This window comes from Schistocerca americana, chromosome 1 (assembly GCF_021461395.2).
Source record: "Schistocerca americana isolate TAMUIC-IGC-003095 chromosome 1, iqSchAmer2.1, whole genome shotgun sequence".
NCBI classification, from domain to species: Eukaryota; Metazoa; Arthropoda; class Insecta; order Orthoptera; family Acrididae; genus Schistocerca; species Schistocerca americana.
Window position 1 is genome coordinate 298,942,512 of NC_060119.1, and position 17,775 is coordinate 298,960,286.

At 37.7% G+C, this 17,775-nt stretch overlaps 1 protein-coding gene across 1 annotated transcript in view; it reads right to left on the minus strand.

Annotated features, from left to right (window-relative positions):
• The window catches only part of LOC124595288 (F-box only protein 9), an 85,752-nt gene that overhangs the window by 29,398 nt on the left and 38,579 nt on the right, over positions 1 to 17,775 (minus strand). Inside the window, exons 4-5 of the mRNA XM_047133975.1 lie at positions 3,984 to 4,149; positions 422 to 534 (exon numbers count right to left, since the gene is read on the minus strand). Coding sequence (XP_046989931.1) covers positions 422 to 534; positions 3,984 to 4,149 — 279 coding nt within the window. The remainder of the gene's footprint in view (positions 1 to 421; positions 535 to 3,983; positions 4,150 to 17,775) is intronic.

Below are 17,775 nucleotides of genomic sequence, written 5' to 3' on the forward strand. Positions count from 1 at the left end.
ATACTATACTGTTGAAATTACATAAATGAACTAATTTCTGAAAGTATTAAGTGGGTTGAGGGGTTCATAAAATTTACAGGCTACAATAATAATGTATGTAAGTTTATTGGTATAAAAATAAAATGCTGTATGACTATTCCATAAGAAAAATACTTTCTGTAAATGCATTTAGCTTTGTCTGGAAAATAATTGGATTACTAGATTCACACAGATATTATTTACATTTCTAATAAGTCTTCTCTCAAATAAGATTTGTGAACAACATAACACTTGTGCAAAGGTTGAACAGAAATAGTAAAGACTACGTTCTTTCAATTGCGTATCATTCAACTGCAGATCATAGAATTACGTACACTTTTAAGTAAGTTATGAAGTGCAATAATTGCACAGTAATGTTCTACGTCTGTATGGGCATACATACCTTCTGTGGGTACTCTGGTAAACAAATACAGTGAGTTTTGTTAAACACCTTCTGGGCTCGATCCAACACATCAACCTCATCCATTGAGTCACTAGAATCTTCTTCATTTCCATCTGTAATTATTAAATAAATATCTGGTAAAACTGAAGAATAGAATTTAAATATGCAGGTGCATTTATACATAGCGAACAACATCAGTAAAAGTGCTTTTCAAGCAATATAATATTTTTCAATATCTAATGATAATGTGTTGATGTCACAAACCATCACTGTAAAGCATTAACAGATTACATAATATGAGGTTACAAAAATCACTACAGTGCATACAGCAAGAGAGTTTGCACAAGTGAAGCAGGATTGGCACATATGCATCTCACATTGGCCACAAACCAACATGTAACATAATTTTGTTAATGTTTCTATGGCAACATCTCAGTGTTGTCGCAGCTCTAGGCAACTAGGGCTTTCAGCCAGGGCTGCGGCAGCCTTTCGCTCTCGGTGGTTTAAAGCTGGCAATAATGTACCAAGCTGTCAGAGAGCTTCTTTCAGTGAGCGGCATATAGTATAAGACTTATATGGTGACTTCAATGGTAACTTTATGAGTTTTTCTGCAAATAAGGAAGAAGAGCACCCCCTTTATTCATTCAATTTACTGTCAATAAGTGATACTAGAAATAGCAATACAGATAAATGGCAACACAACAATAAACAATATGTTCCCTGAGGGCTGATTAATCAACGAGTTTAATTTGGACATTGTTTCTAAAGGATTATCAAACTATGAGACACTTTTTTACTGTTGGAATGTATCAAGAAGGAAATAGTGAGTAGACAGATATCTAAGAAATTTAGTCACCAAGACGCTTGTAGTATAATTATTTATTCCACTATTTAACAACCATCATCGGTAAGAAATGCCGAACTGAGTGGAAATATAGGTATCTGTAAGGGTGGTAGGGGCATGGTGGGGGCGGGGGATGAGGGGATTGGGACTGGGGGGGGGGGGGGGGGGGGGGGACTGCTCCTTATGGATTCCGGGTACACATTTTTTATTCATAACAGAATACTCTTGAATTTCCTGCATTAATTGTCTATAGTGCTACTAAACTATAGATTAACACTGCCTTTCACAATGGAAAATACTGTGACTAGCCCAGCCCACCTTTGCTGGGATAAGTGACACTTGTGACCGGAGTGGACTAGGTGGTGGTGGGAGGATGTGTGGGACAGGTCATGCATGTAGGTCTATTACAGGTATATGAGCCATGAGGCAAGGGGTTGGGAGCAGGGGATGAGCAGGGATGGACAAAGGTATTGTGTAGGTTCAGTGGGCAGCAGAATACCACTGTTGGAGGGGTGGGAAGGATAGTGGGCAGGACAGTCCTCACTTAAGGGTACAAGGACAGGTGAGTAGCAACTACCATTTTCATAATATTGTCATATAACTTCTTTATATACCTTAGTTATAATTTTATATCCTTTTATATATATTCCATGCTGCTAGCACAACAGCTTGACACAGACATGCGATTCAGTTACCATAAATTGTCAATCTGTATTTACAATAATTAATAAAATATGTACATTTTTGGACATATCATGGCATTATCCTTCTATGAAGAACACACAGATATCCGATAAATCAATACCAAGTAAGTTTTTGTAATATATTTCTTACAACTCCTGTAAATGCAAAGGCCTAAAGATTTATTGTATCCTGAATTTTGCAAGCTTCTGAAGATGTCAAATTAATTTCTCGAAACTGGTGAAGTGAAATAAAAATATCTAAGAACTGACGAGTGAAATTTATATACTACAGTCACTGAATATTACAGCCATGAATAAAATAATAACTGGATAACTATCAGTCATTTGAGGTACACAAAGTTTTGCGTAGTTCTCAACAGATTTAGTTATTTGAGGCAAGACAGATTTTCAAACTTATTTCATAAGTTACATAAAAAACTGCAATTTCAGAATTTTGCCCCTCTTGGAAAAATTTCTACATATGCCCATGCTTAACACAATCACACAGGTTTTAAGTACATTTTGTATAACTACATTTTACTAAGATAAATAAAGCACAATCACACCAGTTACAACCAACCAGTGTGGATAAAATGAGGCATCAGAATCTATGAGGGTAAGTCAATTATTACCCGCAAAGTAGTTATAAAATTTTATTGTAATCAAATAGGAAACTTACAAGAACGTTATTTTTCGACATATTCTCCTCGCGTTTCAACGCACTTGGTCCATCATTGTACAAGCTTCCTGATGCCCTCATAAAAGAAGGTTCTCATAAAATAAGGTTCTTGGTTGAACTGTGAGCCACAAATGCACCACTTCTTTCACTGCTTTGTCCGAGGAAAATCAACGGCCCCTTAATGCCCAAACAAGTGATTGTCAGAAGGGGGCAAGATCGAGACTATATGGAGGATGATCCAGCAATGCGGATAGCAGTATGCGAACGGGCATTATCATGCAACAACACACCACCTTCTGACAGCAATCCTCGGCATTTGCTTCGAATTGCAGGCTTTAGCCTGGCAGCAAGCATCTCACTGTACTGTATACTGTTTATTGTTGTGCCACTTTCCCCATAAAGTTCCAGTGCTGGACCTCGTGCATCCCAAAAAACCATAAGCATCAATTTTCCTGCGGACAGTTGGGTCTTGAACTTTTTCTTGCACGGCGAATTTGGATGTTTCCAGTCCATACTCTGCCATTTACTCTCTGGCTCGTAATGATGGATCCATGTTTTGTCACCAGTAATGATCCTGTCTAAGAAGTTGTCCCCTTCGTTACCATAGCAATCCAAATGTTTTTTGCAGATGTCCAAGCGAGTTTGTTGATGCAACTGTGTGAGCTGTTTTGGGACCCACCTTGCACAAAATTTATGAAACACAAGTCTGCTGTGGGTGTTTTCGCAGGCAGAACCGTGACTAATTTGCAGACAATGTGCACTTCGTCAATAGTTAATCATCTGCCTAACAGAATCATTTCATGTGAATGGTCAATGGTTTCTTCATTTGTGACAGTAAACACTCGTCCGGCTACTTCATCGTGCATAACACTTGTGCGACCGTTTCGTAATCTTTCAATCCATTCGTAGACACTCCGTTGTGGCAAAACACTGTTCTCATACTGTACTGAAAGTCTTCGATGAATTTTGGCCCCTGATATGCCTTCCAACCACAGAAAATGGATCACTGAACACTGCTCTTCTTTGGTGCAAATAGACAACGGAGCATGGCAGCGAAAACAAAACCAAGCCAGCAGCTTCAGAATTGCGAAGCTATAACAACAGATAAACAAAGCATGAGTCACCAACAAAAAATGACAGTACTACCAAAATATAACTAAATTGCGGACAATAATTGATTTACCCTCCTAGTATAAAGGAGGGTATTAGTTGTGTCAATGTGTCATCTGATTTGGTTAGTCCCTCATTTTGCCATGATTTTTCACACTGTATAAGTACAATATCAAGGATTTGTCCTTTTAGTAACAAAGAAAGAAAACCGAAATAAAAAAGTAGCAAAAAATAAACTTATTATACTTGTATCATCTTCCTCATCCTCTTCTTTCTGGTTCTGCATCTTCGACGAATACAGACGAAATTCAATATCTGGCACTAACTGAACAGCTCTTCGGTAAAACCTAATAGCATCATATAATTTGCCGTCCTGTTCATACTCCATCCCTTTCAGAAAGAAGTTCTTAGCCTGAAAGAGAAGAATGGAATTTGATTTCATTTACTTGAAATAAAAAGAGTATTAACATATGCATATGAGCAATAAAATGCATATTCAACAAGCAATCGGAGTAAAAGTGGCAGTAAAAAGAAATTGTTAAAATTGTAAGTCTCAAAGCTCCCCTCATTATATTAGGAGAAAAAAACTGCTGTCACTGCTGTTGTTACTGCACTGGGACACTCAATCAAACGGTTTTAATCACTTAGAAGAGAAGTGACCACAAAAGATTAGAAAAAACACATGTATAGAAACGAAAGGAAAGATCTTTCAGAAATCTGGGACACAGCAGGTTTGTTTACACAAGGGAAAAGTTTCAGGATATGCTTATCTGTCCATAGCATAAGCTACAAGAGATGGACTACATAACATTGAAAGGGCTATAGTTGAAATTTTAAGAATGTCTGCTGCAAGAAGAGTCAATGTATTATTTCCTCCCACATATATCCCTTGAAATAATTACAACAAAAATAAGAGCACAAAGGTTTCTTGGGCACCATGCTCAAATAAATGGAAATGGAGAGGTGAAATAGGGACTTGAAGGGAAGTGGAGGGGAGGAGGTTGCTACGATAGCGGTGTGCGCTGTGCACCCTCTACTACATCTTCTAAGGTGGGTTGTAGTGCAACTTACTGTAGGGTGGGTTATATTGCATGAGAAGACAGTAGCAATGAAATGTAATGGTAGAGACTCTAATTTTGTAATTTATCGGAAGAAAAACAGGCCAATTAAAGGAGAATGAGAAATAGGGAAGAATCCGGTTAGAGTAAATTGTATGGAACAAGAAAAAAATGCGGGTAAGAAAAAATGAATGAAAAAGAGGCACAGGGGTCCTAATATGGAAAAGGAAAGATGGAAGCACAATCCAAATATAAATGAGAGAAAAAGATTATCAAATAAGAAGAAGGAGTGAAAGATTAAAGTTTTTGCTTTTAGGAATTTGTTAACAGGACACATTCTATAAAAGGATACTGTTCACAGTCAGTGAAGGCCATCTGTACATCAGTTTACATCACTTACTGTTGATCAAATTCATTTTGTCTGTTTGAATGCTCCCTCCACATTTAATCTATTGTCCGCCCCCGGTAGCTGAGAGGTCAGCACGACAGAATGTCAATCCTAAGGGCCCAGGTTCGATTCCTGGCTGAGCCGGAGATTTTCTCCGCTCAGGGACTGGGTGTTGTGTTGTCCTAATCATCATCATTTCATCCTCATTGACGCGCAATGTCAAATCAAAAGACTTGCGCCAGGCGAACGGTCTACCCGATGGGAGGCCCTAGTCACACGACATTTATTATTTAATCTATTTCCTAAAATGTTTCATCATTTCTTTAGTTGCATTTTATCTTATGCTTTCGTTCATGGTTCTTTCAATTCAGCAATGTCATCTGATATGGTGTATTTTATGTTGTTTCATTCTGTGGAAGTTTCTGTTGCTAAGTATCAACCAATCATCAATCAACTTCTGAAGGCTATACCTTTATTGTCACATCCATTCTCCTTTACTGTGTGCTGCCTTCTGTTGTTATTGTTGTAGTCTTCAGTCAAAAGACTGGTTTGATGCAGCTCTCCCAGCTACTCTATTCTGTGCAAGCCTCTTCATCTCTAAATAACTACAGCTAGCTACATCTTTCTGGATCAGATTACTTCATTAATCTCTTGGTCTCCCTCTACAATTTTTACCCCCCACACTTCCCTCCAATACTAATGTCCCAAAATGTACCCTATCAACAACCCACTCTTTTAGTCACGATGTGCCACAAATTTCTTGCCTCGTTAATTCTTTTCAGTACACCCTCATTAGTTATGTGATTTACTTACATAATCTTCAGCATTTTTCTGTAGCATCACATTTCAAAAGCTTCTATTCTCTTCTTGTCTAATCTGTTTATCGTCCATGTTTTGCTCCCATACATGGCTACGCTCCAGACAAGTACCTTCAGAAAAGACTTCGTAATACTTACATCTGTATTCAGTGTTAATAAATTTCTCTTCATCAGAAATACTTTCCTTGCCATTGGCAGTCTGCATTTTATATCCTCTCTACTTCAGCCATCATCAGTTATTTTATGAACCTCATCTACTACTTTGAGTGTTTCGTTTCCTAGTCTAATTCCCTCAGCAGTGCCTGATTTACTTCGACAACATTCCATTACCCTTGTCACGTTTTTGTTGATGTTCATCTCATATCCTCCTTCCAAGCCACTGTCCATTCCATTCAACCACTCTTCTAAGTCCTTTGCCGTCTCCAACAGAATTACAATGTCACTGCCAAACCTTTAAGTTTTTTTTATATTTTTTCTACCTGAACTTTAATACCTACTCCAAATTCTTCTTTGGTTTCCTTTACCGCGTACTCAATGTACATATTGAATAATATCAGAGATACAACAAAACCCTGCCTCATTTCAATTACTACTTCCCTTTCATGCCCCTTGACTCTTGTAAATGCTGTCTAGTTTCTGTACAAGTTGTGAATAGACTTTTCCTCTCTCTAGTTTATCCCTGCTACCTACAGACTCTCAAAGAGCGTATTCCAGTCAACATTGTCAAAAGTTTTCTATAAGTCTATAAATACTATAAACATATGTTTGCCTTTCCTTAATCTATGTTCTAAGAGGAGTCATAGGGTTAGCATTGCCTCGCGTGTTCTGACATTTCTGCAGAATCCAAACTGATCTTCACTGACATTGGCTTCTACCAGTTGTTTCATTATTCCATAAACAGTTTGTGTTAGTATTTTGCAACCATGAATCATTAAACTGACAGTTTGGAAATATTCACACTTCTCAGCACCTGCTTCCTTTGGAATTGGGACTATTAGATTCTTCTTGAAGTCTGAGGGTATTTAACCTACCTCACACATCCTGCACACCAGATGGAATAGTTTTGTCATGGCTGTCTCTCCCACGGCAAGCAGCAGTTCTGGCAGAATATTATCTACTCCAGGGGCCTTGTTTTGACTTAGGTCTTTCAGTGCTCTGTCAAATTCTTCTTATTGTATCATATCTCCCATCTCATCTTCATCTACACCTTCATCCTTTTCATTCAAGTGCAACTCCCTTGTGTAGAGCCTCTATACAGTGTATCTCATTTTAATCTATACTGGCCAACACCTCTGGAGCAGCACAATTCTGTGAAAAAAGTCTCTAGTAAAAGTCCTAAGGTTTGAAGGGGGTCATGGAGTGGTTACCTCAAAATGACCTTGAACCCTGTTTTCAAGGTCAAACCAAGATCAAGGTCATTTTTGCAAATGGTAACCCATATTTTTTATTCCATATTCATATTCTATGGGAAAAAATATGCATTGTTTGTAGGGAACATTTTTTTCTTTTTAAACCCAATGGTTTGTCACCAGGGGACACTTCATTGTAACTTTGCCAGGTTACCAGTATCTCGAGAACAAAGAGAGACTGGGAAAAATTTTCAATGAAAATCTTGTATGATTTCTGAACGCTATCCACTGGTGAAATTTTTGTGAACTTGAAATGGTCTTGAAATTCTTCAGTAGGGATTAACCTGAAAGCAAATACTACCGGCATTAGCGGAACCTTATGTATACCACTTTGAGGGTGCTGAACCAGCAGCTTGTGCTGGCATAACCAGAGAAGAGAAGGGTGGAGCTTTGAGGCTAACTAATAAGTGTCATTGTTGAGGAATTTGAAATCATGACTGGTGGTTCAGAGAAATTTTACCTTTGGAGACTGAAAATTTCTCGGCTGTGCTCACTTAGTATGATTCTTGACTGGTGCGACTCTCAAAAATTATTCTTATGGGCTCAGGAAAAATATGTGTTAAGGGATTTAGAAAAATTCCACCTCCTTGATTTCTGATAAATTTCACCTCATGGGACTCAGAACAATTTCGTCTCGTGAGGCTCTAATGAATTCCAGCAAAACAAAATTTTTCCAAATCTATACAAGCAAAATTATTCTCAACACAAATGTTTGTCACCCATAAGATAAAAATTTATCTGAGTCACTTTGTCTCGTATTTGACTTTCTCAGATCCGTCTTTCGTTTCTGCCTTGAAAAGGATGAATTACTATGGAGAATTTCATTACTTTATTATTTATGTCAATATCGAGATATGTAAAAGTGCTCTCTAGAAAGACACACATCTGTTACACACCTCAGTAATTTTCTGAAAGAGTGCACTTGAATACTGTATGTTTTGGCTTCACATTGTGGCATAAAAAACAGCAAGCATGTGCAAACAAATGGGTGGCATACACTGTAATAAGTCAGTTGTCCTTCAACAGCATGCTGGATGTTTCGCTTAAGGAAAAACCTAAGAAAACCAATAATAGTAAAAGTGATTAGTACAATTTATTTTTCGACTCTAATCTGTCCAAAATGGCTGATTACACACTGTTAGAAATAGTGAGAATGATAAAAACTGTTAACGAGTGTCACGATAATTATGCAGCTGCACAAAGATTGTATGCAAAAAGCTATCACGATGCCCATCACACCACAAAGGTTACAATTAGGTCTCTGGTAAGACAAGCTGAAAGAGGGACCTCGAAAAGGCAGAGACGTAAGACGGGCCTGAGAGAGGTGACTGTGCTGGGAGTTCGTGCTATCATCACTGAAGATCCACACCTTTCGACTGATGAGATTCAGCGAATGCATGGTGTGCCTCGATCAACAGTATCTGGTGTTTTAAGAACTTTTAAGTCCTACCCGTATCATTTACATATCACCCAAGCAAATCAGCCTGGGGATCCTGAGAGATGTCCAGCGTTTTGTCGATAAGCTAATACATTGTGATATCTTTATCTTCGCATGCACTCTCTTTACAGACGAGGTGAATTTTGACAACATGGTAGGAGTCAATCTATGTAAAGCACACTATTGGGCAGAAGCAAACCCTTGCATGCAAAGAGATAGCCAAACACAGATACAGTAGTCAATCAATGTCTGGATGGGCATAGTTGGAGATTACAAAATTGGTCCTGTTTTTTATGGCGAGATGCTGAATGACTTGCACTATCTTCATATTCTCCAGAATCTGGAGCTTCCTTTACTATAAAATATCCCCCTAGACACACGAGGACATCTGTGGTTTCAACGTGACAGTGCCCCTGCACATCAGGACTTGCCTGTCAGAAGGTACCTTAATGCAAGTTACCTGAATCGACGGATTGGTATTGGTAGTGCGATTTGTGAATTCCCACCAAGATCGCCAGACTTACCACATTGGACTTCTTATGGGGAGCTGTGAAGAGAAGGTGTACTCTACTCCCCCGACGACACCAGAAGATGTGAGAGAAAGAATTGTGGTGGCATTCCTGGCAATCACCCATCAGACACTGAATGATGTCGAGACCAGTTTCCAACAGAGAGTGCAAATGTGCATTAGGAAAAATGGGCAGTTGATCATCTGATATCCTAAATTTCCAGTGAGAACCATGTTAATCAGTCCTTTCCAGGGCAAATGTTGTGCGAAGTCCGCTGGGCAACCTCCATGTGGTGCACTTTGGGTTCCACTAATGACGACAATATTTGCTTTCAGGTTAATCCCTACTGAAGAATTCAAAGGCCATTTCAAGTTCACAAAAATTTCAGCAGTGGACTGAATTAAGAAACAAGATTTTCATCAAAAATTTTTCCTGATCTCACTTTGTTCTCAAGATACTGGTAACCTGGTGAAGTTACAATGAAGTGCCCCCTGGAGACAAACCATTGGGTTTCGAAAAAAATGTTCCCTACAAACAATGCAAATTTTTTCCCGTAGAATACAAATACAGAATTAAAAAATAGGGGTTAAAATTTGCTAAAATGAACTTGACTTTGGTTTGACCTTGAAAACAGGGTTCAAGGTCATTTCAAGGTAACCAATCCATGACCCCCTTCAAAACTTACAACCTTTACTAGAGACTTTTTTTCTGCAGAATTGTGCTGCTCCAGGAATATTGGTCGGTATAGATTAAAATGGGACATTCTGTATACTCCTTCCATCTTTCTGCTTTCCCTTCTTTGCTTAGTATCCGTCTGAGCTCTTGATATTCCTACAGTTGCTTCTCTTTCGCAAATGTCTCTTTAATTTTCCTGTAGCTGATAACTATCTTTCACTAGGGGAAATATGCTCTAAATCCTAACATTTGTCCTCTACCCATCCCTGCTTAGCAATTTTGCACTTCCTGTCAATCTCATTTTTAGACATTTGTATTCTCTTCCACTTGCATCAATTGCTGCATTTTTCTATTTTCTCCTTTAATCTATTAAATACAATAACTCGTATGATATTGACAGATTTCTACTAGGCCTTGACTTTTTGATTATCTGATACTCTGCTGCCTTCACTATTTCATCTCTCAAGGCTACCCATTTGTCTTTTACTGTATGCCCTTCCCCTGTTCTAGTCAACCATTGCCTAATGCTCCCTCTTAATCTCTCAATAATCTCTCATTCTTTCAACTTATGCAGGTCCCACCTCCTTCATTTCCTACCGTTTCTCAATTCCTTCTGTTTTAATCTACAGTTCATAACCAATAAAGTGTGGTCAGAGACCATATATATTCTTAAACAAAGTGATTGCAATGATTAAATTATGCTCTGTGCAAAGTTCTACCAGATAGCTTCTTCTTTCTTTCCTTTCCCCCAGTCCATATTCACCTACTACTTTCCCTTCTCTTCCTTTTCCTGCTATCAAATTCTAGTCCCCAATCACAATTAAATTTTCATCTCCCTTAACTATCTGAATAATTTCTTTTATTTCATCATACATTTCTTCAATCTCTTCATCATCTACAGGGTAGTTGGAATATAAAGCTGTACTACTGTGGTGGACATGGGCTCAGTATCTACTTGGCTACAATACTGCATTCACAATATTGTTCATAGTAGCTTACTCACATTCCTAACTCCTTATTCATTATTAAACACACTACTGCATTACCCCAATTTGACTTTGTATTTACAGCCTCATATTCACCTTACTACAAGTCTTGTTCCTCCTGCCAAAGAAACTGGCTAATTCCAATTATATCTCACTTCAACCATCCCACTTTCCTTTTAAAATTTCCCAAGATACCTACCAAATTAAGGGATCTAACATTCCATGCTCTGATCTGTAAAACACCCATTTTGTTTCTCCTGATGATGACATCCTCCTCTGTAGTCCCCACCCAATTATCCAAATGGGGACTATTTTACCTCCAGAATATTTTACCCAAGAGAATCCCATCATTATTTAACCAAACAGTAGAACTACAAGTCCTTCGGAAAAATTATGACTGTAGTTTCCTCTTACTTTCAACTGTTCAGATTACCAGCAAAGCATGGCCATTTTGCTTCAGTCAATCACCTAGATTGTTGCCCCTGTAACTACTGAATAGGTTTTGCCCCTGTTCAAGAATCACATGTTTGTCTGGCATCTCCACAGATACACCTCTGCTGGGGTTGCACCTATGGTACAGCTATCTGTATTGCTGAGACATGCAAACTGTCTCATCAATGGCAAGGTACATGGATCAGAGGCCTTGTCTTCTGTATTTCTTGATAATTTTTTACATTTTGTTACCTCCAATACATAATCATTTATGTTCTATCTTGGCTCCTACTTGCTTTTCCTTCCCATCATTTCTCCTTTCTACATATTTGTTAAAAACTTACTGTGTCTGAATAAATACCAAATTCTTTTTTTCCTGCTTTGAACAGTTACTATGAAATTTCTTTGCTCACTGTTCCCCCCTTCAAAACCCTTCATTAAGCCAAATCATCATCACTTCTCAGCACTTTCTGTCATAAACAGTGTCCAGCTTTCATGGACATACAGGATCCCACGGAGATGAACATATTTGACACACACGTGTTTCTTTTCTATACTAATAAATTTCTTGAGAAATAGTTATCTTCTTCCACTGTAAGCATGTTTTGCTGTTCCAATTTTTTTATGATTCTCCAGCAGCACATTTTCTTCAGTAATTAATTATATCTTTTTTCCATTATAGTCTTTCAATTTTGATGTCAAATGTTCTCATCTTTGATTTTAAACTACCATAATTTTTTCCTGCTACTACTACCACTACCACTACTACTACTTACTATTACTATATATTACCTCCCCCTCTGGAGGTCATGTTTTACCTGTCACAAGCCAGGATAAAGGAAAAGTGATGGAAGCAATTACTTCCATAAAATATCCAGGAGTATGCGTATAGGGCAATCTGAAATGGAGCAACCACTAAAAACTAATTAAGATTAAGGTAGGTGCCCGACTGAGATTCACTGGAAGCATCCTCAGCACTCCATTAATAAAGGCAGTAGCTTACAAAAGACCCATTCAACCAATATTTAAATGTTGCTTATCAGTAAGGGAGGGCGGTAGAGGAAGTACAGACGATCCGAAGAAGATTACACAGTTTTGTTACAGGTTCGTCTAGTATGCACAAAAGCATCACAAAATAATAAACAAACTCCAGTGGCAGACACCATAAGACAGGTGTTCTGCATCACAGTGTGGTCTATTATTAAAAGTTCCAAGAGCATTCGTTCCTAGAATAAACAACAAATATATTCATTCCTCCTACATATATCTTGCAAAAAGCCCATGAAGATGAAACCAGAGAGGTTAGAGCCCACATAGAGATTTAGATGTAGACAAACAACTCATCATTTGGCTCCCATCCTTTGCCCCTTTACCCTCATACATTTTAACCGCGTCAGTTTTCACTACTAACTGCAATCTGCAGTGTATACAAATCTTACACTTGGGTGTCTCCCTCAGTCTGACACCCCAAATGGTGGCTAGTGTCACTTGGGACTTAAGCTGATCATGCCCATATACTTGAGCAATATTCTGGGATGGGTCACACAACTGTTTTGTACGTAATTTTCTTTGTAGACTAACTGTGTTTTCACAATAACCTACCAGTGAACCATAGTTTGCTATATGCTTTACCTATAACTGAAACTATGCGATCGGTTTCATATCCCTACAGATCTACTTGTGGAAGAGCAACCACCAACTACCTGGATGGAAACAGAAAATGTTCTGAAACAAATGAAAAGAGAGGAAGTGCTACCTGCAGATATAAGACTTAATAGAATACAACAGTTGCTCTGAATCCTGGAAGCAGTATAGAGAAAATAATGACTGGAATAAGGGAATTATAACACAGACATTTAAGAAAGAAAGTAGGAAAATGCATTCCAATCACAGAAGAATAAAGAGGTTGAATGTTATCCTACAACTTCAATTTGAAGAAGATAGCATGAATTTAAGACTAACAGAGGAACTACTGATATTTTCTTTATTCAGACAAATAATGTCAAAGGATAAGACATAATGGTACTCTTATTTGCAGAGGGTAGATGACAGTGCAGTGAACTATGAAATACGGGACTGCAAGGGAGAACGTATTGCCCCAACTCTTAAATTACAAAAATCTGGATTCTGTATGATGACTGTGAGACATAACCCCTCTTTTAATTGAGAACAATATTATCAGGATTATTCTCATATAGGGGAGATGTGTTGATAATACCAGAAATAATTAATAGCATTGAAAAAATTTTAATTAAAATTATCAATATATAATCTCTCATCAGAATAACATCCACAGCAAAGTAGCACTTCAGGAAAATCAAAGAGGGTTCAATGCGGCTACTTTTGTTTCTAAATTCTACTATATAAACCATGTGTGGCTATTTTTAGTTCTAATCTTGTTTTTCTGCACTCTGGATAAGTCTACGTAGCTGCAGCGGGCGATATAGCTGGCATTGCCGTGTGGTATGCTACAGAAGGGATCAGGGAATTTCTGTTAAACTGCAAGAAATGTGACTTTAGTTAATTTATACAGGACAGACTTTGCAGCAAGGTCAGAAACTAAGAATATCTGAGGAATTGTGTGCATGAGAGAAAGCAGCGCTCAGTATTAAACTCTATTACTTGCCAAATAACCAATAATAGGAAGAGTGGACTATACAAAGGGACATTAAATTGAATATAAGAATGGAACTGGACACAGCTTTGTGAAAGTAAAAGCGTACATGTTGGAATGACTGTATCGAAGTATAGTAATGGACCATACTCCTTGCAATAATATATTTGAATGATGCACTATAAAAATCATGGACATTTTAGCTGCCGTAATTGCTGAGAGTAATTGCAGGATCAACCCTTCTTTTCTCTATATACAAAACTCAATCATTCATGATCATTTAATAATTATTAAATGTTGTTAGTAAAAAAGTTAAAGTGATTTTCACAATAGCGTGTGTATTAGGTAATGATAATCATAGGCAAGTGGCAAACTGTATCTCTGGATGACAGAAGGTTTGATTATGAAATTATATGAAGTGTAAATTGTGACTTAAAAGCTATTTAACATTTCATTTCTAATTGGAGAGAAATAATACAAAATCAGAAACAGTGCGGGCAAATGGTAAAGTTGGAAATAGGAAGTTGAAATAACAACTAACCTCCAAAGACATTATAAACTATCTTGTCTTTGGTAACGCAGCAACGTATGAACAGTGATGGACTGTGCAAAAAGTCAACAGTAATTATTACTATAAAAACCCAAAATATAGTCGCCATTACAGTGAAGATGTTTGTGGCTGCTCCATCTGACGTATAGATACAACAAAAATTTGGGCATGTACAGTAGATAACAACATCAATGTCTTACATCAGAGAAGTCGATGACAGCAGATCGAAGGAGGGCAACTACAGAAAACAACATAGAAATAGGAGATGGAAGGTCAGACTGGTTTACAACAAAGAGAGGATGGATACACGTAACAATGAAGGGTGTGAAGGATAGGAAAAAAGATGATCTACAATGCTTTTGTATTTGCAGATGATGATGCCATTTCAGTTAGACATCCATGAAGGAGGTGGCTGGCCCAGATCAAGAAATTCTTGAAAGTAAAGGAGAAACACAGGTTGCTGTGGACAGGGAGAAAATATATCAAGACAGAAAAATATGAAGGCAAATCATTTGAAAACATCGTACTAGGCTTGTTGGAAGAACTCCTTGGTGATGATAAAAGTTTTAAAAGTTAAGGAATGCAAGAGTTGTTGAAATGCTAACACTGAGAGTGATCGCAAGCTAGTACTAATGGCAGGCCTGTTGAAATGCTAGAAATTATAAGAGAAAATAGATGAAACATCTGAATTCAGCCAAGTTGAAAAAAATAAAAACTCAAAGTCACCACTGACCCAGGGTTCTGGATGACTTTTCCAAATTCTACTGCTTTTCCTAAGCCTCGCCAGTCCTTTTCCTTCACCCATCTTCCTTCTCTTTAGCCCTTCTGCCAGAGGAAAGAGCCACAGGCAAACTGTAATATCTTTTATATGTGTGTTCTCCTGCGCCGCTTGGTGAATAGATTTTTGTGTCTAATCACACTATATTTAGAGAAAGTACTAAGACTGAAAAGGATAAAAAAGAAACAGTCACAGATAACTGATGAGAAACTCAAACAAACAAACAAGATAAAAGTATAAAAAGGTTGAAAGCGACATATCTGGACACACAGAAAAGCTAACAAAGAATGATTCGCGGAAAGATGTATGTAGATGCAAAAATTGGAACTGTACATTTATTTGCAGGAGTGCAGAACAAAGAGATAAGAGATAGAAAAGAGAACTGGCCAATGGAGGCAGAAAATAAAATGAGAAGTGAGTTAATAGATGGCCAAAAGAAATTAGACTGACTGAAAATGAGGGCATGATGTAAGATGATGATAGGAGTGACTGAACACGTACTTTTAAATCTGAAAAGGCTTTACAAGAAGTCAGGCCAAAGAACCAAGGAAAAATCGAGCCAAGGAAAAATCAGGTAAGTTTGTGGATGAAATTCATGAAAGTGGCAAAGTACTACTAGATTTTGAAAACAGTTTAATTATTACTTTACCAAGAATGTAGTAAAATTATTTCATGATCAGTACAGTATCACTTTATCAAAAGTATTCAACAAGAGTACATTATCAAAGAAAGGAAGAAACAATTTAAAGCAGATAAAAAGAGGGCCAGTTTAGTTGTTTTTGGGACAAGTAAGCATATTTGAGAAAAAATTTTAATACTGTGATTAATAATGGGGGCACAAAGGGGTAGTATGTGGCTCTGTGGGTGCATTTTCTGCTGGTGGAAATGTTCTAACAAATCACAGAAATGCCATATATCCCTACCATGTCCAATGCAGATTTGGTGCAATACATCTGTCCAATCTAATCGATGCTGGAAGTCGTAGGGGTGCTAACGTTGATTATGACAGTTACCTTATAATAGTAACAATCACAAGTCGCATATCTAATGTAAGGAAGGTATTTGGATCTCATGCACAAAAACTCTTTATTGATAAGCTCAATGAGCCCAAGTCTACTCAAAGATTCTCTGACCACCTCAAGGAAGACTTGGCACACTTCCCCGAGAATAAGAGTATCAACAAACTCTGCAATAACCTAAAAGACACCCTTACAAAAGCTGTGACAAAGGTCTAGGAAGAGTAGAATGGGCCACACAAAAAGGTTGGTTTGATGAAGATTGTGCACTAGTAACAGCAATTAAAAATGAAGCCAGCAAGAGAATGCATCAGAAGATCTGTAGAAGATTACAGAACAGCAAGAAGGGAAGAAAAGAGGCTGCACAAAATGAAAAGGAGAGAGCATGAAAGGAAGGAGCTGGAAGAAATGGAACAGCTGAAAAGGAGGAATGAAATTAGAGCTTTTTATCAGAAGTTAAATAATAACTGAAAGGATTTCCAGCCAAGGGCAAATTTATGTTGAAATACAGAGGGTTCAATATTTTGATGGGGTTTTGAATGATAGTACAGCTGAGAACCAAGGAATCTTAACCTCTGTAAATACAAGGAACTCAGAACCAGAGGAACAAGTACCAACTGCTGAGGAAGAGGAAGCAGCTATCAAGAAGGTGAACAATAGTAAGGCTCCAAGAATGAGTCCAAAACACAAAGAACTCTTTAAAAATGCTGGAAATGAATTTGTCAAACATTTCAACATGCCTGCAATTAAGATTTGGATCAGCCTATGACAATAGTGACAGAAGGGAATTCCATATAGCAATGGAAGAGTCAGATGTTCCTAATAAATTGTTGTCTTATTGAAAGCTACTATGGAAAACACCCTAGTCAAATTAAAATACAGAATATGTTATCAAGAGCTGTGATCACAAAAAAGGAGTAAGACAGGGAGGTGCATTACCCTGTCTTCGGTTTAATACAGCCTAGGAAAAAGTGATAAGAGCTGCAGACATCAATACAGGTGTTGGCATATGCAGATGATATTGTTACAATCGCAAGAACACCAAGAGCAGTGAAAGAAGCCTTTACACGTCTCGAAAGAGCTGCTAGAAAGATGAACCTACAAATAAATGAAGGGAAACTATGTATATGCTGAATGAACCCCCATTCACACAACTGGTTCATTTGAGTCTGATGTGTGTATTTCACTTACCCTTGATTAGAAGTAAACTGTAAGGATAATGTCAGCTCTGAAATCCAGAAATGAATACTGTCCCCCAACAAGTGCTACCATGGCCTTAGAAAACATTTGAAATCTAAGTTGCTAGAAAAACTAAAGTTATGATGTATAAAGATTTAGTAAGACTGGTGCCTACAGGTTGTGATCTT